Source organism: Alternaria conjuncta (genome assembly GCF_024043145.1).
Source record: "Alternaria conjuncta strain BMP 0040 chromosome Unknown scaffold_8, whole genome shotgun sequence".
Classification (NCBI taxonomy): Eukaryota; Fungi; Ascomycota; class Dothideomycetes; order Pleosporales; family Pleosporaceae; genus Alternaria; species Alternaria conjuncta.
The window spans coordinates 1707720-1731146 of NW_026250097.1; the positions used below are offsets into that span (position 1 = coordinate 1707720).

A 23427-nucleotide genomic window follows, 5' to 3' on the forward strand; every position below is an offset into this window, starting at 1 on the left:
AAGTGGGGGCAATGCAAGAAGCGCACTGCCATGCATGCCAGATGTGGTGTAAACAAGAGAATGATGTGCTCGATGTTGTGGAAGAACGCCGTCGGGGGATGCTCGCGTCGAGTGTCCATATGCAATCGTCAAGGTAGTGTGTGCTGAAGGAATGCTGAATGGGTATCGAGCCGGCCGAATGGTGTTGAAACATGACTGACGTGGGAATGCCAGTCGAAATATATACGAGATCCTGAAGTGAATGTTGTATGCCACTGTGGCCTGCTTCTCTGGTGGCTTAGCCAGGTCGCCTGAACGCTTCGACGTTCAACGTGGGTGTCTCGACTTGTCGGTTCGTCGGCACGCCTTCGTTCTTTCTCCTATCGAAGAAGTTCTGGCACTCGTGGCTGACAAAGGTCCATTCTGCGAGAGCACGACCTGCGTAGGTACTTGATGTTACAGCAGCTCCAGTTGGAGGGGTACTGAGGACAGGTTCCGTGTTGATGCCCCTTGATTGTAGCAAGTTGTGTGCTGGAGCCGGAAGTTTCGGAGGTTGGAGGCGCATGTTGTGGTAGGTACCGAAGCGTTTGTCAACCCATTCCAGGGAGAAGCGGAAATTGTAGGTTCGATGAGTGGAAGGTGGCGGTGCTGGCGTAGACACAGGAGGCTCCGAAACCGCAGATGCAGTGGTGGAGAGTGCGTCGGTTGACGAGTTGGCAGACGATGTCTTGCTGCTATTCTCCTTGTCTTTGATCGATGCCGCAGGGCTCTTGGCTTTCGCAGTCTGCTTGGAGCCTCCACCGATGAGACTTCGCAGGATGTTCCACTTGCCCTTGCCGGGGTCTTCATCAGGAAAGTCGCTTGAATCCGCGGACAGGGCGGACGCAGGCCGAATCTCCGCTTCGGGGATGCTGGTGCTGGCAGGAGTTGGTTTTCGCTGATGGGGGTTTTGGACCACGCCGTCAAACGAAAGGAAAGGACCGCTGTTGGCCACAATAGGATTATCATTACGGATGATGAGGAAACGTCGGCCTGGTGCAGGGTTGCACGCCTGGGTCGATGGGTATACGATCTGCTTACGCTCAGCTTCTTCTTGAAGCCAGAGGTAGTGAGACCAAATGGACCGGAGGCGGTCGCTCAAAGCCTTCTTAATGGCTCTGTTTCATTATTAGCACATGTCATTATTGTCAAGCCTCAAGGATACGTACACCTCAGTATCAGTTTCGTTTCCGTCATAGCGCGCAACCCGCCAGCAGATCAAACGCATAAAGTAAGATCGTACCATAGGACACCAATGGTTGAAGCGGCTCTCGAAGAAAGCTGGTTCCAGAAGAAAGTCGAGGCACAACCCAGCCTTTCTTCGCTCGTCCATAACCAGTGTGCACCAGCTGCTGTACAGGAAGGCATACAACTTGATCTCAGTGGCTGTGTTGTGGCTGGCGGCCATTGCCTTGAACACGGTAAGCCAGAACGGCCAGTCCATTACGGCGTGTTGGTCACTGTCGTGCTGTTCGTATCGGACCATGATGATGAGAGCCTCCTCGAGGAAATCACAGAGTGTGTAACAGGCACTGTTGTCGTATATCGAGATCTTGCGTGCCTGCGCTTGTAGGAGACGAGCGAAACTGTCAGCGAACATGCGCCTGGCAATGTGAAGATGCGAGTTCCGCTCAGAGAGGAAATCCCGAATTAGCATTATAAGTCGATTCTCTTGCATCATTCTCGTAGCATTCGCAGGTGGGATAGCGATACTCGAGGCAGAGGCATCGGGTTCTAGAACGTCATCAAAAGTGATGTTTGCCGCGGTCGATGGATCTTCCTGCTGTTGTGGAGTGGCGTTTCTGTTGATGGTCGCATCGAGGTTGACCAAAATCTGGGCATGCACCATGATGAGTCCTGGCACGCAGATGCGCTCCGCTTTGCTGGGCTCGACAGGTAGGAAATCGCTGACGAGGATATGGAAATGCTTGACGAAAACATAGAAAAGGTCGCTCTCAGCACCAGACCAGCGCTTTGTCCAAAGGCCGTACCAGTCGAGGTTCGCCATAGCGAGCGGGGGCAACACAGGCTTGTGTAATTGGCGCAGGAGTCGGTTGAGCGAAAGCAGCTTCAGCGAGTGGAGCATGGGAGGGAAACCAGCCACAACTCGATCAGAAACAGCATCCAAGCGATCAAGCTTGGAAACGCCAGATTCCTCCATGACGCGCTTCATCATGTCCAGAGAGGGACCCCACAGGCGTACCAGAACGTCTGCCACGCCTGGACAGAAGCAGAAGGCGTACGCGCACGTCTTTCCGCAAAAGGTGACCAGACTAGCTGCGGCGTTCCGCAATGACATCTTTTCTACGACAAAAGCCATCTGAGATTGCAGGTTCTGGGTAAAGATGTTCCGAACGTTGTGATAGACGGATTCGGCGAGGAAGTCGGAGTTGGCGGATGCGTTGGAGCTGGTCGTGGATGCCGACAGTGTCTCCACACGGTCTGCAAGAGCACAGAACGGAGACGGATACAGTCTCCATTCGGGCCTCTCCATGACTGCGGCAATACCCTCCAGAATGACGGGACGATCTGTTCCAGAAATGGACTGGTTGTTCCGTCCTGCGACGAGCTCCAGGAGGCCGGTCCACCATCCATTGAGGATGTTCACGCGCCGGTCAAGGTCTTCGGGCCTGAGCTTGTGGTTCGAGGGATGTGAGGAATACTGTCGGAGGAAGGGTAGTAGGGCGGTACGGACGACGTTTGCTTTGAGGGAACTGGACTTGGATTGGAACCTGTCTTCTGTTAGCTCTGGATTCACTGGGGGAAGAGGGAGTCTTACTTGCGCAGATCCCCGTCCAAGGTCCTGAAGGCAGTCCATAGCTCGTCTTTCTTGCGGGGCTCCGTCTTGATGCCCTTGAGCTTCTCTGCAGATACGTCGCGTGGTAGTGGGGGAACAATGTGGGTCGGGCTGACGGGGTTGTGGTTCTGCGGGTAGTGGGGAAGCTTTTCCGTCGAGAAGGATTTCGGGACGGACGGCAAGTTGGAAGCGCTGCTCGACGCGGCGAAGAGACCACTGAGACGCTTGTTCTTCTTGGCGACTGGCACTGGCTGTTGAATCTCTTCCTTCACCGTGTCCCTGGCTTCAGACTCCTCTGAGATCCTGTCTGTGGTCGTGATTGTGGTTGTGAGCGTTTTCCGCTTGGCCGCCTCGGTAGTAGGCTGGGTCTGGTCGCCGAGACTCTTCTTTTTGAGCTTCTTTTCCTTGACCGGCGAAAGAGACTCACGCGGCTGCTCCTTCACAATCCACGACTTCCTCCGCAGGTTGGTCAGGGACCGTGAAGGGGAGCCAGCGGGCGAGTCTGATTGCTTCACAGCGTCGGTCCGGCCACGTTCGGCCTTGCGGTCGGTCTTGCGTTCAGCGGATGGCTCTCTACTCCTGCTGGAGAAAGGGAGAAAGCGCGAGGAGCGACGCGAGAGGTTGTTGGGCCTGAGCTGCGGCATTTCCACGCCAGGGAGTTCGGGAGCCTCTTCTGAGGAAGGACTCGAGCCGCCCGAGTGGCTTTCAGACGTGCGCTCTTCGCTCTTGCCGGTTTCGACATCGTCGTCAGAGCCTCCCCTCAGCTCCACCACGGGGGGCTCGTGGTCCAGATCCTTGACCTGGGGGAAGTACGTGTACGAGGCGGCCTTGGGGAGCTGGGCGCGCTCCGTGTGGCTGGGGGGCTGTGGACCAGGGCCAACCTCTGAGGCGGCTCTGCTCCTGCCTCGAATGGCATTCGCGAGGGAGTAGTGGCCGCGAGGAGCCGAAGCAACGGCGATGGGCATGGCGACGGGTGGGTTGGACGTGGGCGAGGCAGCAGGAAACAGCCGGGGATTCGTAAAGTTTGACGTGTTCCAGAAAGTTTACGGGCTCATGGCGGTGAATTGGGACGGTTGCGGCGTTGTGCTGTCAGGCGGGCCGTTGTGCAGCAGGCAGTGAACGGGCAAAGGTGCAGTATACTCCAGTCGGGCGCGCGAAGACGTCACAAACGAGGCTGTGGTACCGGAAGTGAACGGCAGCCGCTCAGAGGACGCGGGGGAGGGCAAAGCGAGTGGAATCTGCTGCGACAGGATCGGGCAGTAAGTTCAGTAGCGACTGGCAGGCCTTGGGTTAGAGATTCCGCGCTCACTGACGCCGCTGGGGGCAGGTTGAGGGCTATTACTTTGACGCTTTCGCAAGCGGACGAACTGGGGCTAGCAGGGGTCGTCGCCTGCGCAGATCGCGTCGGAGCGATAATAATTCTATATTAAAAACGGGCGTATTCTTGGTATCATTTGCCTTTCGTCTACTGACCCGCGCCGCGCCGTTTCTTTACATTTCCACGCTGGGAGCAGTACGAGCTCTAGCCCGCCACCCACCGCCAGCATGACGCCTTTCGGATCGTCGCAGCTGGCATGCCTGCCTGTGTGACGGTGCTGCGCATCTGATGCAGCGACACGGTCGGGGCAAGATGCGTCTGCTGCGCGGTGGGCCCCCGGCGAACCAACTTGTTTTTTCGCGACGTGAACTGTGAACACTGCAATCTCTCGCTGCCGTAATCTCCTGGCCGGTCCCTAGACATACCGCAGACCCCAGTAGCTTACCTGGGTACCGCCTCGTATAACGGCTCGACTCTCATGACTTATCTTGACGTACTGCTTTCTGCTCTGCAGTATGAGACCGGTACGGTTGACTACTGTGGACAGGTGCTAGTGCCTCAGGGTAAACCTCTCAACCGAAAAAAGTCCATGGCACGCATGGCACTAGGACGTCGGTATGCAAAGCCGCAGATGCAGATGGTGCGATAGGCGACCGTGCCTGCAGCTACTGGGGCAGACTCCAATTGCGAGGCTCCTTCTGACCCACGCGTATCCTGTGCTTTGTCCGAAGTTCCGAACCGTGAGCATTGTCGGAACGGGACATGCCAGCCTGACGATTACTGTGTAGTGCACAGCTGAGTGCGCAGCCGGGCTTATCTGAGGGGCCACGGTCGCTGCGGTCGCGTGTGCATGTGTGTAGCGATCATCATTCCGCGCATGCCTGTCGGAACAGCGTGCATCAAGCCGGTCAGAATGCGACGCGTCGTGTGTGAATGTCCTCTGAGGTAGGCATAGATGCGACATTCAGTCTCTCGTTACAGCCTGGCACGTAAAAGCAATTGGGCTGCTGCCAGAACCTCATGACGATCCTGGCACCCCACAAATCCCTCAATCCCTAACCCCTCGAGCACCCCTCTCCTGAACGTACGCCAAGTGGTAGATTGCTTGCTTCTCAAACAGCAATGCACATGCACAAAAAGTACACAGTTCAACAGCTGCGAGCCCCTCTTAGTTCCCAGAGCATCAGCACGAGCACGGATGCCAGACCCTGAGGCGGCTAGTTGGAGAACTCCCACGTCTCATGTACTTGTAGATCACGGTCCGCAACGAGTCAAAAAGAATCATATCCGCGAGCAGCTTAGTTCACCTTGTTGAGACAAAGACCGTGGTTTCGAACCAAAGCACTCACTCAACTAAGCTTAGCATCGATAGTCTCAACTTTATCTGCTCGTGTACCCCCACGTTGAACTCGAGGTCATAGTCACATCACGTGATTCACATATGCCCGAACAGAGCTCCTGTTGGCTTCATCGCTCAATGGTATTGACACAGTCGCTAGTGTTTTGATACATGATCTCCCTCACCCAGCAATGCTCCTCTAATGGGTGGCACCGGCGGTGGTAATGCTCTCGTCCTCCTCCTCGAACCAGTCCTCTTGCGGGAGCACGGCGTCGTCCTCGCCCTGAGCGCCCTCAACGTCAACTGCCTGTGTCTCGTATGACTTCAACTCGTTCGCAATGTCGGTCTCCTCGGGGGATGCGGGGGCCTTGGGGACGGTGAATTTCTGGACGTGGGCCTCAGCATCGGATGCCTTGACTTCGGGGACCTTGTAGGCCTTGAGCTCGCGGAGGTAGAGGTCCTGCACTAGGTCGGCTACGGCACCAATTGGGTCAGTACTGTCGTGTCTTCAAGCATTCGGGATGAATCACCTGATCGGACGGCCGAGGGAGTGATGAAAGTGCGGCGAGCGACAAAGGCAGGTTGCTGCCGGGCAACGCGGACGAGCGCCTGGCGCTGTGGCAGGTCAGTACGTGTCCAGATTCCACCAGCAGTAGGAGCGTACCGAGGCCCTGATGGATTGCGCGATCATTGTGTAGGTGTAGTGACGTGGGGAAGCTGGCAATGGGAGCTACAGTGAAGGTCGATGTTGGGGAAAAACCGTGGACCGCCGCAGCTTGAGCCGCCACCCGAAACGGCTTAGCGGCGTGCCAAGCCCAGCAATGGCTGCCTGCGCGCCGAACTACAAGTTTGTCGTCGCAGACTTTCCTTCAGTCTCGCAGCCTGTCTCATACCACCGCACTCGCTCATCCTGCTCCAGCCCGGACGCAGCCTACAAGTGTGTCGGTCGACCGCGCGCAATAGCTAGATAACGAAATACACTCTATAGCCCGTCCGCAACTGCTCGAAGATGTCGTACGCCCCCGATGGCCGTCTGCTGTCGCCTGGCGAGGTGTATGAAGCCGCGCCCACACTCGTGAAAGAAGACGAGTGGCAGGAAGACCTGAACGTTGCCATGATCTGCCCCGACTGCAAAGAAAACCCTCCCAATCTGGTCGAAGAGTTCAGCGCCGGCGACACCATCTGCGGTTCCTGCGGTCGCGTACTCGCAGAGAGGACTATAGACACGCGTTCCGAGTGGCGCACCTTTTCCAACGACGGCAAGTACTTGCCTGCTTGGAGGAAATGCAAGTGACACTCATGCTAACACTGCGTCCTGTATCTAGATCAAGGAAACGACGACCCCTCTCGTATCGGAGACGCCGCGAACCCCCTGCTACACGGCTCTCAGCTGCAGACTGAGATCAGTTTCGGTGACGGCGGTATGAGGTCTAGGGACTTGAGCCGCGCGCTTAACAAGACCAACCACGACAAGGTCAACAAGGCGCTGCAGGCTGCCTATGGACAGATCTCAGCGCTCTGCGATTCACAGAATATCAGCCGCCCGACCGCCGAGACGGCCAAGATGCTGTTCAAGATGACCGACGACGCAAAACTCTTCAAGGGCAAATCGCAAGACGCTATCATCGCCGGGTGCATCTTCATAGCCTGCAGAAAGCACGACCAGCAGCGCAGTTTCCGCGAGATCTTCAAGATGACCAACGTGAGCAAGAAGGAAGTTGGCCGTACGTTCAAGGTGCTCGAGGCCTTTATACAAAAGTCCCAGAATAACGGGCCGTCAGTTGCAGGAAACGGTGCCGTCATCGACACTGTCAACCTTCTCAACCAGAAAGGAGGTACCACAGCCACCAGCGCCGCCAGTCTTATGCCCCGTGCCTGCGCCAAACTTGCCCTCGGAACACAAGTCCAGATGGTCGCAGAAGAGTGCGCGGATCAGGTCGCCCACTACGGAGTTGCAGCCGGACGCTCCCCCCTCTCTATCGCCGGCGCCTGTCTCTACCTCGTCTCCCACCTTATGGGTCAGCCCAAATCGCCAAAGGAGATTGGTTTGGCTGTCGAGGTCAGCGACGGCACGATCCGCACTGCCTACAAGCTCATGCACTTGGAGCAGGACAAGCTCATCAAGGAGGAATGGATCGCCAAGGGCGGCGACCGCTCCAGGATTCCGCAAGCTTGATTATTGTTATTTTTTTACCATCTTATTCTTTTCGCTCAAGTATGCATTTACACGGTACGGCATTGCAACGGAGTTGACGAAATTGGGGCTTGATTATCAGTTTTGCAAGCACGTTTTCCACATTTCATTCAAGGGAAAAAAATGTCGCGGGGTCTACATTGACCTTAGGTCTTCTCTTTTGCTCATTATCGTCCTAATGTAGGCTTCAGGCCTGTCTAGTTTCTTCCTTGTATGAGATGCCACCTCAAATTGCTTTGGCAGCAACACATGATACCCAATAGATAGGAAGACATCGAAAAAATTGAAATGGCGTTGGTTTGAAGAAACTGTCCCAAAAGTCTACATTGCTCTGAGGATTGTACAAACGCCTGATTCTATGCTAACGGAGACTGTAGTAGACCTCTTCGGTTTTCCTCCTTGCATGAGTTTTTTCCCGTTGTGCTGAAGCGGCCTTTGTAGTTTGGTACCAGGGACTACCAGCGAGCCCTGTTGAACGCACATTACCAGTATATCGTCCCAACGACAACGGCGTCTGTTCCGCGACCGCGACTTCCAAATTACCACCCAGACGGCAACATGCTCTCGGTCTGTGTGAGGAGAATAAGATTGAAGATACTGTATCCCAGACTCAGGAAGAGCATTCCAACAGATGAGGTCGTCAACTTCAAAACTGTCTGTTCGATTGCGAGCACGAAGTGTCTGAGACCTCATATGATACCCAAGCAAGAGTGAACGCACGTGGTGTTCGTTCCTACCCCTCCGGAGAAACCCGATCAACACACCTCCAGCATCTCGTGAAGCCGTAATGGATGCTCCCCCAACGCCCCTTCATTACCATGAGACCCTGAGAAGGGCCCAACGAAGAAGATGACCAGAAATTAAGGGTGAATCGCTCTTCCATAAAACCACACATGTCCCTTTCCTCTTTCCTGTAAAGTTCTCATCTCGTTCATCCTCAAGCTTATTGGGATTTACTCCCAATTTGCTCTTCTCAGAGCCTCCTACCTCATTTCATCCCACCTTATCTCATCCACGAAACAATCCAACCATGAAGTTTACCCTCTTCATCCTCGCGACGCTCCTGAGCGTCACCTTCCTCGGCACGTCAGCCAAATACGTCAAATTCATCAACCACTGCCCGTACAACGTCTACTTCTGGGCCGTCGGCCCCCCAGCCTCGCACATCGATGGCGGCGACTCCTTCCGCAGCATGGTACCCGGCAACGGCGGCTCCGTCATTCATCCCATGGTCGACACGGAGAGATTCGGCGGCGGTCTCTCGTTGAAGATCAGGGATCTGGATTACTATACTCCTGGGCCTGCAGGCATCATTCAGGTCGAGTATAATCTTGAGGAATCCAAGGGAAAGATGTGGTATGACCTTAGTGCTGTGGATTGTGATTTGCACGCTGGGCCAGCAAACCCGAAGTATTGTCGTATGTATTTCCCCTTCATTGAGAGAGGACATGTAGACTAACGGTGTTGTCAGCACTCATTCGAGGTGGCGTGAAACTTTACATCAACCCAGTACCCAACAAGAAAGCCTGCCCAACTGCGTACTGCAATGAAGAGAAGTGTGTGAACACTTATCTTAGCCCAGGCGGGTTCGCGAATGAGCCAAGCCTCATGTGCTGGGCTGGTGCTGATATCTTTGTCGAGACTTGTAAGTTTACTGGCATGGCATGTTTGAACGTTCGGACAGTTACTGATGATCAATCGCAGGTACCGACGGCCCAGGCGTCCAGACATTCTTTGGCAAGAAGCCACAGACTGGTGATACCGTTCACCAAGCCATTCCCGCACCGGTTATCCAGCCTCCTGTCGTCCAGCCTCCTGTCGTCCAGCCTCCTGTCATCGCTCCCAATGGCATGATCATCTCTCCAAATGGTCAATGTAAGTCTTTCACCAGCCTACCTCATCCTGAACACATCACTAACCACATTCTGACAGGCGGCGGCACAACTGGCTTCACCTGCAACGGCTCTCCGAAAGGCCCCTGCTGCAGCCCCTACGGCTACTGTGGCGACACAGCCGCTCACTGCAACCCTGGATGTCTCCCTTCCTTCGGCTACTGCCATGATATATGGAATCTGCCTCCGATTGGCCGCCGTGCTGCGGCCCCTGAGCCTTTCACCTATGGTCCGGCTCATGAGTCGTCTATCATCACCTCCCAGCTTTCCACCGTCGCCCCCGAGCCTTCCATTGTTACCAAGGTTGCAAACGTCTTCACTTCGACCACCACCGCGACCGAGACCGAAGTCGATTGTGACACGGTCAAGCATACCGTTACGAAGGTTGTGAAGGCCACGAGGAAGCCCGGTTCGCAGTTTACGCCTCCGCCGCTGAGGAGAAGGTTTGCGGCCATGTAGGTAACAGCTGATGATATGGCTTGCCTCAGATCCTTCCACACCTTCATTTAGGGATTTGAGGTTTTGCAAGCTTGTTTACATGGAAGCCGATCCTCGGTATGACTAGTTCGGACGTGGGTGGGCATGGCTGGAAGAGCTACGGAGGGTCGGGTACTTCCCAAGGCGTTGGAAGGCGCTTTATACCCCTCTGAGCGATTTGGCGCTTCTTTACTAGATAGATGGAATGAAAAATGTCGTTGAGAACTGCTGTCCTTGGTGCATTGTGAGATGTGTGTGATGATTGCGTGGGCACTTGGTGTTGCGACGATCGAATCTTCGGAAGTCGCGCGATAAATCATAGCTCTTTCATAGTACCCCCAGTTGTCCAAGATTTGAATGAATTACCCAAGTCGTGATGCTCTGGGCGTTGATGGTGGTGTTGCCTGCACGCCCAAGTGAATGGACGGGGCACTAGCGCGCCACACCCCTGCTCGCCTAGCTAGCGCACTTTGCAAAATTGCCCACCGTTCGCACCAGCTCTCACGCATCGCCAGCGACAACTCCATCTCCGAACGCCCAACCCAGCTCTTCCGCACACCGAACGACCGACTCCCGTCGAACTTCACAACCGCACAAAATGGACTCTGCTAAGGCCCCCGTCAACCTCGTCAAGGTCACCCGTGTCCTTGGCCGAACCGGTACGCGAACTTTCCGAAGACCCCGAACTTTTCTGCGAGACGAGCGCATACAACAGTTGGGGGATGCACAACGTGAGAGAATGGCAGGCTGACGGATAACAACAGGCTCCCGTGGTGGTGTCACCCAATGCCGCGTCGAGTTCATGAACGACCAGACCCGTTCCATCATCCGCAACGTCAAGGGCCCAGGTACGCACGCTCTACCTGTCTGCTGAACGAAACCCCCGCATACTAACGGAGACATCACAGTCCGCGAGAACGACATTCTCTGCCTGCTCGAGTCCGAGCGTGAGGCCAGGCGTCTGCGATAAGCGCAAGCAAACTCTCGGGGGAAAAGGGAAAGCGGCATTTTCTATTCGGTTACCGGAGTTCTTTGCGAAAGCTATGGGCATCTATACGGACTTCACGAGTATGGACAATATGATGGCGTGGTAGTTGCTCTCTTGCAGCGCTGCGAAGGAGGGGGATGGAGATGATGGATCTGTGGAGACCTACGATTACGACGACATATCAAGAGTCTGGGTTCTCTCCCTGAATGAATCGAAAATCTACCAACTCCCAACGAGCATCGCGTGGATGGTTGTGATATATGTGGCGACTGCCTGCAGGACTTGACTGGAACGTTGGAGTTGCTGAACGGGACTGACTCGATTACAGGCACGCCTTGTGAGCGTTCGACCGGGTTATCGTGTTACTGACACTCGAGCCACTCGGCATGCTTCGTTATGATTCACTTGATGTCCACTTTAGATGATACGCAATACTACGGAATGACGTCGAGGGAACCAATCTGCCAGTTTTACGAGCATATACTTACATGTTGTTAGGTTGAGCAACTCTATACTCACGGCTGTGTAATCTTTATAGTAAACGTCAAAGCACTTCCCGTCTCGCATACACTCGTCACTGCAACGGTATTAGCTTGCTGTGACGCCCGACTGCCTTGACTGCCGGTTCTGCGAGGCCATTCACTGGAGTCGCAAGAGACATGGTTGAAGCGAGTGTGAATCCTCTACGTCCTACCGTCGCTCTTGTGACAGAGGTCCAATTAAGCGTTGACTCTCACTGTTGCTCTTTCTCATACCCCTTGTCCCTACGAGTACAGCAAACGCTCCACCCTCAACACAACCAACTTGCCCAGCTTCTGGCTATCTCCGTACTCTTCGATCGCCATCATGCAGGATAGCGACGCAGCGGAAAGGCTACGTGATCTACTCGCAAGGTCAGGCCCGAAGGCTCCTGTACAACCTACGTTACAGCACACGAAGACCATTACACCTGCACCATCCCCACCCGTAACAGCACAGGCTTGCATGATACCACCCAAGCCTTTAGACTTAGATTACCCACGCGTTAAGGTACCGGGAAGTTCGCAATCGTCAGTATCGGCGGCAACTCCTCCAAGCTCACCTAAATCCATCTTCGGATCAGGCCTCTTCGGCTTTTCGAGATCATCTTCAAAGACAACTGTACCGCGCTCTCTGAAAAATAGTCAGAGTGGAGGCTTCTTCAACTCCTTGTTTCGTCGTAGCACGGCAGACTGTAGTGAAGATGGAGCTAAAGACCACCAGTCAGTAGCTGTAGACTCGACCGAACCGTCATCGTCAGGCTCCTCGTACTGTGTGGTGGGGAGTTCTATGAACATGCTTCCAGGGCTAACATCGATCTTTCACTCTGGCTCGCCTTCCAAAATCGCTGGCGGAAATGCGCTGTTACGCGCTCGTAGTGAAGACAGCATCAGTGCAAAACGCAATGACTTTGAACATCGAAAATACAAAGCCTCCAAGATGAGCAAGACCGCTCCGACTTCACCGAAAACGTTATCGCCACGACCTACCTCGAGACGCATTCGGACAATCAGTTGGGCGGACCAGATCCCAAAGCAAGCCGCAAAGTCACCGCTTCCATCATCTGATCTCGACGTCGGAGAGGCACAAACGAAGCACGGCTCCGAAATCGCACCACTGTTTGCGCAAGAAGACTTCGATAGCTCCCCAAGTAGCTCGACGCTCTCCCTCAACTCGCCTTTCTCTTCTAGCCCACACCTCCCCGCACAACCTCCCACACACCAACCCAACCCCAATAACACTATGCCAACTAGTCTACGCGACCTCTCACCATTCAAGGGAAAACCCCTCTGGGAGCCCGACGACGATGAATGGCCTGAGCTAGACGCTACCCACGTCTCCTCCACTTTCAAAGCGACCTTCAAAGACCCTGGCCAATGCAATCCGCAAAAGCCGACGAACATCAGCACTCTATCCCGCCTCAGCGCCACGCTGACTTCCTTCATCCCCTCCTCCCCCACAAAGCGCGCTTCCGATGCCCTCCTCCGCGAAGAAGAAGACCTCCGAGACAAACTGGAAGAACTGCAAAACACATACTACTCCAACCCAGCCGGCGACATCTGCGACAAAGTCATGACATCTGTCTTCCTGCCTGGCTCCCAGTACTTCCATTACGACCAGAGTAGAGATTCCGTCCGCGCTCCCCATGTCATCGACCTAGAAGCGTATTTCAACACTCAAGACCCGCTGGTCGGAGCGGCGTACCCGCGCCTCAGCGACGCCATCGCCACAATCCTTAGTCACACGAACAGGGGGTGTGTAGAAGCCTTCCTCGATCCGCGAGTGGAGGAGTTCGTGTATAGACGGGAAGTGGAGAGGAATAAAGCAGGCAGTATCTTTGTGATTAGGAGGAACGGGAATGCCGTCATCGTAAGTCCTCCCTGCACATCCGACATAAACAAAGTTTTAACAACTACGACCAACTATCACGAGAACAAGGACAAAGCTAACAAACACAACAGGCAGGCTCCTACCGCAACCTAGGCTTCTCCCTCTCCTGGACCCTCTACGTCAAAGCCGCGATCGGCGCAACAGGCCTATGGTACGACACGTTTGCTTCACCCGTAGCAGGCTCGACACCGATCGTCGATGGCGTACCGGCTTGGGATACTTTTGTACCTATTGGCACTGAAGACCCATCTCTCTCCCTCCAACTATCACCCGAAACCACACAACCCATTACGTCACCCCGCAAGATTGTCCTATCTAGTCCTCGTCCGCAGAAGAAAGATGTGGTAGAGGAAGAAGACGAGATCAGTCCTACGAATGAAAAGTTCGTGCTGTATCAGAGTAGGACGCTTGCGCGGTATTTATTGAGGGATATTTGGGTTAGGCTTGAGGGGCGGTATGAGTGTAAGGCTACGTGGGAGGTTGATGGGGTGGGGAGGGAGGTTAGGCTGAGGAGGGCGTTGGTGGGGTTTGGAGATGAGGATGATGATGAGTAGTAGTATCTTCAAATGTGACATGTTGCAGGGCGAGAGAATAGATCGATGAGTTCGGTGCTGAGAACAAGCGAGCAAGAGGTCGTCGATGAAATACGATGCCGTAGATGAGCCAAGTCCTCACATGAAAAGCATAGTATGGAAAGTATCATGTAAGAGGTAGAAGACTTTTAGAATTCATCGTAATCTATATAAAAAAACCGAAAACCCAGAATCCGTAGACCCAGTTGTATAGTAAACTCGTTGATCTATAAAGGTGATTTGCAAGCTTCGCTATGCAAGGATATAATCCCGAAAAAAAAAAAGACAAACGCCAGGAAAATGCTTATGTACAACAACTCTCAACTCATTCCACCACTTAAGCAATGGCAGACTGGCCACCCTCAAGGTTGACAGGGTTCATCTTGTCGTCAAACTTGAACTTGAAGTCCTCGCCAAGCTCCTTCTTCATAGCGGTGGTGACAGCCTCGAAGACGTTCTTGAAGACACCGAAGGAAGCAGGGTTCTGCTCGTCGTTGTCGCCGCCCTGGAAGACACCGGTGCGGACAAGGCAAGTGTTCCAGCCGTACATGTTACCACCGACGATGTCGGAAGCAGGGTTGTCACCAATCATGTAGATGTTGGCGGGCAGCTTCTCGTCGTTGTGGATGGTCTCCATCCAGGAGGCGATGACCTCGTCGGCGTACTTGTAGGTAGCCAGTTCGGGCTTGCCGTAGACGACACGCTCGAGTTCGACGCCGGTGAGCGACTTGTACATGGCCTCGAGACCAATGCGGAAGGCACCCTGGGACATGCGGGGGAAGGGGTGCTCGGTGGGGCACAGCATATCGCCCTGGGAGAAGTAGATGGGGATGCGCTGGGAGACGGGGTCCTTGGCGCGGGTTCCGAACTTGCCGTTCTCGGACTGGAGGAGATCCATGATGATTTGGATGTCGGTGGCGTAGTCACGGCTGTCGGAGAAGACCATGATGGCCTCGATGTTGACCTTGCTGAAGTCGCGGGGGCGGGAAGTCTTGCGCTCCTCGTCGGTGAAGACACGGTAGGGGGCGATGGTAGGGTCCCAGGCGATGATGTCGTTGGGGACGACGATGTCTTGGAAGCCGTATTGCTCGGCGACCTCACGGCACTTGTAGCCCTCACCACCGACAACGAGGACGGTCTTGTAGTATTCGGCCAAAGCACGCATGGGAGTGTGCGACTGGATGAACTGCTCGGTCGAGATGGGGTTGTGGAGGATCTTGGAGAGCTGGTCGACACGAGCCTGCTCGGGCTTACCGGAACCGTTGGTAAGGAAGATGTGGGGGATCTTGATGCCGAGCTCGTTGTCTCCGTTCAGGATCTCGAGGACGCGCTGACCCTCGGGGATCAGACGGTCACCGTGGACGAGGACACCGTCAATGTCGAAGACGAAAGCCATGTCCTTGGCGGCGCGGACCTTCTCGCCAGCGAGATCTTGAAGCTGGGCAGCGATGATGTCGCGAGATGGCTGGATCGGGGGCATGCCAGGGCGGACAGCGGCACCACGGCCATCGGGGTAGTGAACGGACGAGAGCCTCGACTGCCTCTTGGAACGGGGGATGGGCAGTGAGGTACCGAACGAGTTGCGGGATCCTCTCCTCTCCTTCATGGAAGGCGAGAGGGAGAGGTTGTGCATGTAGCCAGTGGTGTCGGCCATGGCACTTCGGGTTGCTGGGACCTCGACGGTGTTGTCGGTGCCATCTTGTTGAGGGTCAGCTGGGATGGGAAGCTCAGGGGCCTTGTTGGAGGTAGTCTGAGCCTCGTTCTCAACAGCGGAGGGAGACATGATGATGGTGGTTGAAGTTGGTATAAGAATGGGGTATCGAGTGAAGAAAGTAGTAGTGTCAGTCTTCTCAGAAGCTGAATGTGATGCTGAAGAAGTGGAGTTGTGATGATGAAAGAGCAGTCTCAGGGTCTTCTGGGGGAGGGGCTATATATCACATCACTCGTCACTCTGACAGGCAGCGACGTCCATGAACCCCAGATGCCATCATCATTCGCCAATCTCTTCTGGAAAGTTTCGCAGGAGCTTTTCGCTATCCCGATTCAGGCCGGTGACACCAACCACGTTCTGGCACGCAGTGCGTTCAACAAGTACCTCTGTACCCACAGCGCGACATCATTACACTGCTGTGGTGGCCGTGCATAGCAGCACTAGTGGAGAAGTTTGCTGAACCAGAGAATGAGAACTGGATACCGTCACCGCCGTATTATCGCCGAAAACTGGGGACCGATAGCAGCGTAGTGCTGTGAGTCGCCACAACACCTGGAATGCGCGTTGTATACCCTTGGCCGAAGCCGTGAAAGCTTAGCGCAGAGCCTCATTTGACCGGAGGCAGAGCGCGGCCGGAAGATAAGGCACGGTACACCGCCTGTCAAAGGCGGTTGGCGTGCATACACCAAGTATGCGACATGTGGGAATCAGTAGAAGCGAGTGTAGCAGAGTGTAGATGGTGCAGGCAGCGTGCAGACAGTCGCGGCGGTACTTGCAGCAGCATGTGGGAGTGACGAAGGATGGGTGGGGCGAGGTAACCGCGGCTCGCCGAATTAGGGCGAAGGCAGCTAGTGATCTGCTTAAACGAGTGGCTGACAACGGCAGAGCCGCACGACTATTGGGACTACATCGTTCCACATTTTCACCTGTACGAAGCTCAGGTCGGCAAAACTTCCGCGTCAGCAATTAAAATGGCAGCGCTCGGCCCGTGCTGTGGACCCTGAGTCCACCGTCGACGTCATCGCTGCTGCTGACGGCCTACTCTGAGGGTCTACGTGAAACTGTTGGATGGGACTATTATGGAGTTTTTTCGCAATGGGACCGATGCGTGCGAGATGCTTCTGCGATCGGAATCTCTCGGTCTGAGGTCACGGCCGGCAGCGTGGCTGGGGAGCTGTCCGAGCAGATGGGCGATGATGAAAGAGCGAAGAGATTTCAGACCAACCAAGGTTACGCTGGATATATGTAGCTTCACAGTCCCAGCACGCGCTGTTGCCGCTGAATAAATCATCTCAAAACTTACTTGACCACTTTCATCTTGACTCTACATTTTCAAGATACCTTTTCAAACTTCAAGAATTACAAACACCGCAAACATGGCTCCCCTCCAGAACGAGAAGACGTTCAAGCTTTCCAATGGCGTCATCATGCCAGCCGTCGGATTCGGCACCTTCGCCAGCGAGGGCGCATCGGGCGAGACCTACGCCGCCGTAATGACCGCGCTCAAGACCGGCTACCGCCATCTCGACTGCGCATGGTTCTACCAGAACGAGGGCGAAGTTGGCGAGGCCGTCCGCGATTTCCTCAAGGATAACACCAACGTCAAGCGCGAGGACCTTTTCATCGTCACAAAAGTATGGAACCACCTGCACGAGCCCGCGGAGGTCAAGTGGAGTTTTGAGTCTTCGCTGAAGAACCTGGGCGTCGACTACATCGACGCGTTCCTCGTCCACTGGCCCATTGCCGCGGAGAGTGACGACAACCATATGCCCAAGCTGGGCGCCGACGGCAAATACATCATCAAGAAGGAGCTCACCGAGAACCCGGAGCCAACATGGCGCGCCATGGAGGAGATTTACAACTCGGGCAAGGCCAAGGCCATCGGAGTTTCCAACTGGACCATCCCCGGCCTGAAGAAGCTGCTCAGCATCGCCAAGGTCAAGCCCATGATCAACCAGATCGAAGTTCACCCCTTCCTCCCCAACACCGAGCTCGTCAAGTACTGCCAGGAAAACGACATTCTCGTCGCCGCCTACTCGCCGCTCGGCTCCCAGAACCAGGTTCCCAGCACCGGCGAGAAGGTCCGCACCAACCCCAAGCTCAACGAAGTTGCCGAGCGAAGCGGCTACGACCTTGCGCAAGTTCTGCTTGCTTGGGGTCTCCAGCGCGGCTACGTTGTTCTGCCCAAGAGCTCCACCCCTAAGCGCATCGAGAGCAACTGGCTTATTCCCGAGTTGAGCAAGGCCGACTTTGACGCCGTCGAGGAGGTCGCCAATGGACGACACACTCGCTTCGTCAACATGAAGGACACCTTCGGCTACGACGTCTGGCCAGAGGAGACCGACGGTGGTGAGCTCAAGGCATAGAGCGGGGCGATGAGATCACGATGATACGGCATATTTCGATATTTTGTTTTTAGCGATACCAAAAGTCAACAAGAGGCTTATTTAGATCAGCTCATGGAAATGAATCGATCGTGAGATTTACTACATCATATCTTCGCATGTTTGTAGATCATCATGATCGTGAGATCGTGTTCGCGTGATATGACGCGGGTTGTAGGCGTTCCCCCGCACGCCCAGACCAGACCCCGGTGCACTACCATAAGGCCTATACACAAACATAAGTAATCATGGAATCTTCGGGTTGCCCCGCCCAAAATACCTGCGAACCAGTCGCGTCTATTTACAATTGATGTGATGAAGAGATTGGTCATGTCAGGACCAGGCGATCCAACAACCGCAGGTTTTCCTGTTCCCTGCGTGCTTTCCTCGATTCTTCCTTTGGCTGCTCAATGACTGCTTCTTTCGGCAGAACAACATCAGCGAAGTGATCTTTTGTGAACTGCATCACGATCTGCGCTTCAGGAAAGTTCTCCTGCTCCATCAGCTGCCGAGCGGTCCCTAGGCAGAGCTGGACAAGGAAATTCCGTCGACTCCGGGATGCTTCAACGAATCTGATAGCGCCGGCAGGATTCTGGACGAAATGAAGTCCAGGGCCCGTGCTGGGCGTCGAAGGGTGATGTAGGCAGAGCATTGACTCGACTGCTGGACTCCATTCCCCTAGCCACCGTGGTGTTGACAGTAGGAACGACTGATACAACTCGGGTTCGAGCATGTTATCGGTGTTGGAGATGATCCGGTTCACTAGGTGGCCACCCGCAGATCTTAGGATATCGTAAGCTGCTTCGTGTCCGGCATTCTCCACAAGGCGGAAGGCCTGCATGAACATAGCCAGACCGCCCGTTAAGCTGTTGTCTGCCGCAAACACAACCATCTTGGCCAGTAGTTGTTGTCTGAAGGTCGCTATCCGTGCCACGTCCAGCCCAGTCTCCTTGACGCGTTGTTCGTTTGGCCGAATAAACCAGCGCCAGAGCGCGGTGGTCTCGCCTTCAGCCACGAACAGAGCCACCAACTTGTCTAGGAATTTACTGCCACGTCCGGTTTTCAAGATGGACATGTCGAGGAACTGCTTCGAGGTGTCTGAGCCGCTGGTTCGGAGCCATTCGGCGAGTACAGTTGCGGATGATCTGCCATCCTTGAGTGACGAGGTTTGGCCCGTGGTCTTCTCGAGGAGCTCGAGGCACATGGCTGCCTTTGGTAGAGTGGCAGAACCAGCAGCTATCTCATCGACAAACCAGACGATGGGCTCTCTGAGTATGTCGCTAGCAGCAGACCTTGAGCCTCTCCGACGGGGTTTGACCGCAAACAGCGGGTTGGTCAAGATGGAGTCGATGTGCTGCGTCGCTGAGTCATACGAGGACGTCGCGCGGTTCGCGGAGGGGTTGCGCTGGCCATAGCTGATGGTCAACTCTCGCGTGGATTTCTTCGGGTTGCTCTCGGCAGGCGCGAGGGGGTGGGCGTGGTCGAGGTGGGCACGGAAGGAGTTGGTCAGCAGCGAGAGGAGCTGCTGACTCTCGCGCGGGGTGAGGGGCAGCTGCGGGTGGATCTTGGAGGCGAGGGTGCTCAGTACGCGTTTGCTCGCGGAAGACTGCATGGCTGCGTGTTGGTGTCGCAGTCGGGGGCGGCGTCTGATCGGTCGGTGGTGGAGTGAGGCGATGACGAGAGTGGACCAGGCCCGACGGGAGCGCACGTGACAGGTTAACGCGCGCATCACGGCAGGCTGGGACAGGCACTCTTGCTATTCGTAGATCAATTGCCCTTCAGCCCTCCCCTCGCATCTGCACACCCGCCCGCCTGCTCCAGCCCCAGTCAACGCGACCCTGCCGCGTCCTCAGCCATTGGAAGCTCTAGCGCCAAGCCGACGTGGTCGCTTCCTCTAGCTGTTCCCCAACTTTACCTTCCCTCTACATCATCACCTCGCCTGCCCACCAATCCGCCCACATACACACACACCCAATAAGTCCCCCGCGGCTTGCCCACACACCACACACATCCAATGTCTGAAGCACAAACTCGGCCTGCGCGAGGCAGGAGCTCTGCCCGCGGCGGCAGGGCATCATACGGCTCCCGGGGCCCCAGAAAGACCAACGGCGACAGCGCGTCCTCCAACATTGACACATCGGCAGACCAGGGCGAACTGGGCGAGCTTAAGAAGCGCTACCAGTCACAGCTATCCACACTGAAGGAGCTATTCCCCGACTGGACCGACGCCGATCTCGTCCTCGCAATCGAAGAATCTGACGGCGACCTGCAGACCACCATCGAGAAGATCAGTGAGGGTAAGCGACTGCATCCACGACTTACACGCACGTTTTTACATGACTAACCACTGCAGGCGCCGTCTCGCAATTCTCAGAAGTCCCAAAGAAAGCAAAGGACAGGTCCCGCTCCAAGGCCAAGGAGAACGTCCCCCTCGATGGCGCGTCCAGCCTGCGTGGCCGGCCCGACGGAGCCCGTCGTGGAGTCGACAGCGGTCGCGGCGGCCGTGGCGGACGAGGCACTGATCGTGGTCGCGGTGGAATTCGTGGCGGTCGTGGAGGCGCCGCCGGTGGACCTCGTACGGCTGCTGGATCAGTCCCGACTACCGAGTCCGCTGCATGGGACACGCCCACAGTGCCAGAAGAGTCCAAGGAGACCAAACAGGACGACGAGACCGTACACGCGCCTGAAGCGACCCCCGAAGCCATAAAGCCTGTCGTAGAGGCTACCATGACAGCCGCGAAGAAGACTTGGGCGAGCATGTTTGCTGCACCCAAGCCCGTCCCCGCAGTCCCCAAGGCAGCTCCGAAGCCCGCCGCCGCTGCTGCCCCCGAAGTGTCCTCACAAGTACCCGACGAGACGCCCGCGCACCAAGTTGCCCAAGAGCCCGCTGTGCAAGCAGAAGAACTGCCTATACCCCCAGTTGCAGATGAGGCTGTCCAGACACCGCCCATCACCGCCGAAGATACGTCCAAGATGACGCCGGACAAGAGTGTGGATGGTGCCCCTGACGTCACCCTCACACCCTCCGGAGATCAACTTACGCAAGAGAATGTTGAGCACCTGCCCGACACGTCCATCCCACCCAAGACGGAGACAGCTTTCAGCACTGTCGCAAGCTCGAAGGATGTTGGAAGTGCTGTAGCGACCCCCTTGAACGGTCCTACACAGGCACCCATCGGTCGCCCCGCTATCGGAGGATTCCAAACGACCGCATTGAAAGCGACTTCTGGAACCCCGAACCGAAGCGCAAGCTACCAGAGGAGGTTGATGGAGCAGCAGGAGGCCGTGGTCATGCCCGGAGACCGCGCCGTGGACAGGGCAGCAGTCCAATTCGGTAGCATGGGATTGGGCGACGGCTCGGATCCAGACGTCGACGAAGACAGGGAAGAGGCGGAGACGAGGACACAGCCGCCCCAGCACTCTCCCGTCGCGCAGCCCAGGGCTTCTCTACCTCCCGCTCCCCGCCAAGCATCTCAAGATGCTCCCCAACAGGAGGCCGCTCCTACACCAAAGCAGGCCCCTGGACTGCCACCTGTGCCCCAACACCAGCCCGGCCTACAGCAGTCTCCCTCGAACCCGCTTGCATCCCAGGCTATGCAGAACCAAGGATCTCAGTCGAACCAGCCATACAACCAGTTTGCTAGGTATGGTCAGTCAGAGGCCTCCGCCCCACCGCAGAAGCCATACGATCCATTCGGCCAGCAGATCCCACAGTCGAACCACTCGCAATCGCAAAACTACGACTACCCCGGCCAACAAAGCCAGGCCCCGTCCCAGCCTGGTGCCTTCTCGTCTGCCCCAGACGGTTACCCCTCCAACTACCTCACTGCCGAACAACGCGCGCAATACCAGAACTACTATGGAAGTTACGGTCAGCCCATCGCACAAAGCCAGCAGGAAGCTGGTTCTGCTCAGCAGCGCACTGGCAGTGCCTTTGGCTCTGGACCTGCTGACTCTGCTTATTCGCAGAGCCAAATCCCACAGGTAAGTGGTCTCTCTAAAGGTCTGAAACAGCTCGCCAAACTCAAAACCGATAATCATGCCAACCAATCTGAACCATCTCATGTGAATGAGAAACTCTGGGCAGAGATGGCACATGACACGGGAAGAGTAAGGACAGCAGCTAAGACAGAACTCTACATCTTCTCGCGTTGTATACTGACAGAATTGTAGACCCAGAGCCGTTACGGCGATGCTCAGAACAGCGGACATAACACTCCCAACCCCGCCGCCATGGCTGGCCAACAAGGACATGCCGCTCAAGGCCAGCACGCGCACAACGCGCACAACGCCGGCTACCCATACAGTCACCCGTACTATGGCAGCCCCTACTACGCTAACTACGTGAACCAATTCGGTGGTTACGGTCAGGGAGGAGCCGGCTATGGTTCGTTTGGAAAGGGTGGCATGTACAACCAGCCTCACTACGGCATGTCTCCTCAGGCTTCATTCGACCAGCACTCGTCGTCCCCCGCCAATGCAGGCGGCTTCGGCGCTTCCTCTTTGCATGATCGCGGTAGCGGTATGGGTGCAGGCTTCGGCGACTACGGTCGCTCAGCCTCTGGAGCTTCTCAGAACCCCAGCGCCACTGCCGGCGCTGCTGCATTCGGCGCCATTCCCGATACCATTACCCGACCAGGAAACTTTCACCAGAGTTCCTACGGACAGCAGGGTAGCCAAGGCTTCAACGATGACGCCCTGAAGCCCTCCAACGACTACAAGAGTGGCGGACCCAGCCCAGCGGCTCTTGGTGCTCAGCCTGGTCGTCCCGGCTCTGCCAACCAGAGCACTCCCGGACAGAGCGGTCCCCAACACTCTCAGCAAGGCTACGGCAACTACCCGAGCCACCTCGGCAACAGCCAGTACGGTGGTCTCGGTGGTCTAGGTCACCAGAACTCCGGCAACCACCAGCAGCAGAGTGGCTACGGCAACTACGGCGGCTTTGGCGGAGGATATGGCGGCGGCAGCTACAACCGCGGAGGTTGGGGCGGAAACTACGGCCAGCACTAGGGTCCGTCTTATGCAAATACAGGACGATTGAGAGGCTTGACGCGTTGTTAAGAGGAATATGGCCTAGTCATATCATCATGATGAGCTGGTACGACACGAGGTCATTGTTTTCTTTCTCACGTCCACTTTGAGTTGGCTGATGGCACGAAAAGCATGTTTCCATGATACGCTTGATAGGCCTCAGATTTTGTATTATGACAATCTCCTTTCTTCTCCTCTTGTTCCTCTCCTCTTGCATCCTCTCTTTTTCCAAGGTTCCATGTCACAATCCAATTGGGTCAACTTACGTGCTCAGTCGCGAGGCGTTTTGTAAATCCG

The 23427-nt window shown here is 55.7% G+C and overlaps 10 protein-coding genes across 10 annotated transcripts; 6 read left to right on the top strand and 4 right to left on the bottom strand.

The window, feature by feature from the left end:
• Positions 1 to 277: 277 nt before the first annotated feature.
• Positions 278 to 3780, bottom strand: J4E85_006381 (uncharacterized protein; the record flags this gene model as incomplete). The annotated part of the gene is made up of 3 exons (XM_051470620.1): positions 278 to 1136; positions 1188 to 2750; positions 2798 to 3780. 3 exons carry the CDS (start codon positions 3778 to 3780, stop codon positions 278 to 280), a joined length of 3405 nt encoding a protein of 1134 aa, XP_051326108.1.
• Positions 3781 to 5671: 1891 nt separating this feature from the next.
• J4E85_006382 (uncharacterized protein) lies at positions 5672 to 6163 on the bottom strand (the record flags this gene model as incomplete). The annotated part of the gene is made up of 3 exons (XM_051470621.1): positions 5672 to 5946; positions 6003 to 6087; positions 6137 to 6163. 3 exons carry the CDS (start codon positions 6161 to 6163, stop codon positions 5672 to 5674), a joined length of 387 nt encoding a protein of 128 aa, XP_051326109.1.
• A 318-nt stretch (positions 6164 to 6481) lies between these two features.
• J4E85_006383 (uncharacterized protein) lies at positions 6482 to 7648 on the top strand (the record flags this gene model as incomplete). The annotated part of the gene is made up of 2 exons (XM_051470622.1): positions 6482 to 6701; positions 6798 to 7648. The coding sequence occupies 2 exons, from the start codon at positions 6482 to 6484 to the stop codon at positions 7646 to 7648; spliced, it is 1071 nt and encodes a 356-aa protein (XP_051326110.1).
• A 1048-nt stretch (positions 7649 to 8696) lies between these two features.
• Positions 8697 to 10017, top strand: J4E85_006384 (uncharacterized protein; the record flags this gene model as incomplete). The annotated part of the gene is made up of 4 exons (XM_051470623.1): positions 8697 to 9084; positions 9177 to 9311; positions 9371 to 9541; positions 9599 to 10017. 4 exons carry the CDS (start codon positions 8697 to 8699, stop codon positions 10015 to 10017), a joined length of 1113 nt encoding a protein of 370 aa, XP_051326111.1.
• Positions 10018 to 10633: 616 nt separating this feature from the next.
• On the top strand, positions 10634 to 11005 carry RPS28 (40S ribosomal protein S28; the record flags this gene model as incomplete). The annotated part of the gene is made up of 3 exons (XM_051470624.1): positions 10634 to 10694; positions 10800 to 10883; positions 10944 to 11005. The coding sequence occupies 3 exons, from the start codon at positions 10634 to 10636 to the stop codon at positions 11003 to 11005; spliced, it is 207 nt and encodes a 68-aa protein (XP_051326112.1).
• Positions 11006 to 12481: 1476 nt separating this feature from the next.
• Positions 12482 to 13986, top strand: J4E85_006386 (uncharacterized protein; the record flags this gene model as incomplete). The annotated part of the gene is made up of 2 exons (XM_051470625.1): positions 12482 to 13411; positions 13504 to 13986. 2 exons carry the CDS (start codon positions 12482 to 12484, stop codon positions 13984 to 13986), a joined length of 1413 nt encoding a protein of 470 aa, XP_051326113.1.
• A 355-nt stretch (positions 13987 to 14341) lies between these two features.
• Positions 14342 to 15787, bottom strand: J4E85_006387 (uncharacterized protein; the record flags this gene model as incomplete). Its single annotated transcript, XM_051470626.1, has 1 exon — positions 14342 to 15787. One exon carries the CDS (start codon positions 15785 to 15787, stop codon positions 14342 to 14344), a length of 1446 nt encoding a protein of 481 aa, XP_051326114.1.
• A 1304-nt stretch (positions 15788 to 17091) lies between these two features.
• On the top strand, positions 17092 to 18081 carry GLD2 (Glycerol 2-dehydrogenase (NADP(+)); the record flags this gene model as incomplete). Its single annotated transcript, XM_051470627.1, has 1 exon — positions 17092 to 18081. One exon carries the CDS (start codon positions 17092 to 17094, stop codon positions 18079 to 18081), a length of 990 nt encoding a protein of 329 aa, XP_051326115.1.
• Positions 18082 to 18427: 346 nt separating this feature from the next.
• Positions 18428 to 19711, bottom strand: J4E85_006389 (uncharacterized protein; the record flags this gene model as incomplete). Its single annotated transcript, XM_051470628.1, has 1 exon — positions 18428 to 19711. One exon carries the CDS (start codon positions 19709 to 19711, stop codon positions 18428 to 18430), a length of 1284 nt encoding a protein of 427 aa, XP_051326116.1.
• Positions 19712 to 20113: 402 nt separating this feature from the next.
• Positions 20114 to 23109, top strand: J4E85_006390 (uncharacterized protein; the record flags this gene model as incomplete). Its single annotated transcript, XM_051470629.1, has 3 exons — positions 20114 to 20396; positions 20453 to 22209; positions 22273 to 23109. 3 exons carry the CDS (start codon positions 20114 to 20116, stop codon positions 23107 to 23109), a joined length of 2877 nt encoding a protein of 958 aa, XP_051326117.1.
• Between the last annotated feature and the right edge of the window lie 318 nt (positions 23110 to 23427).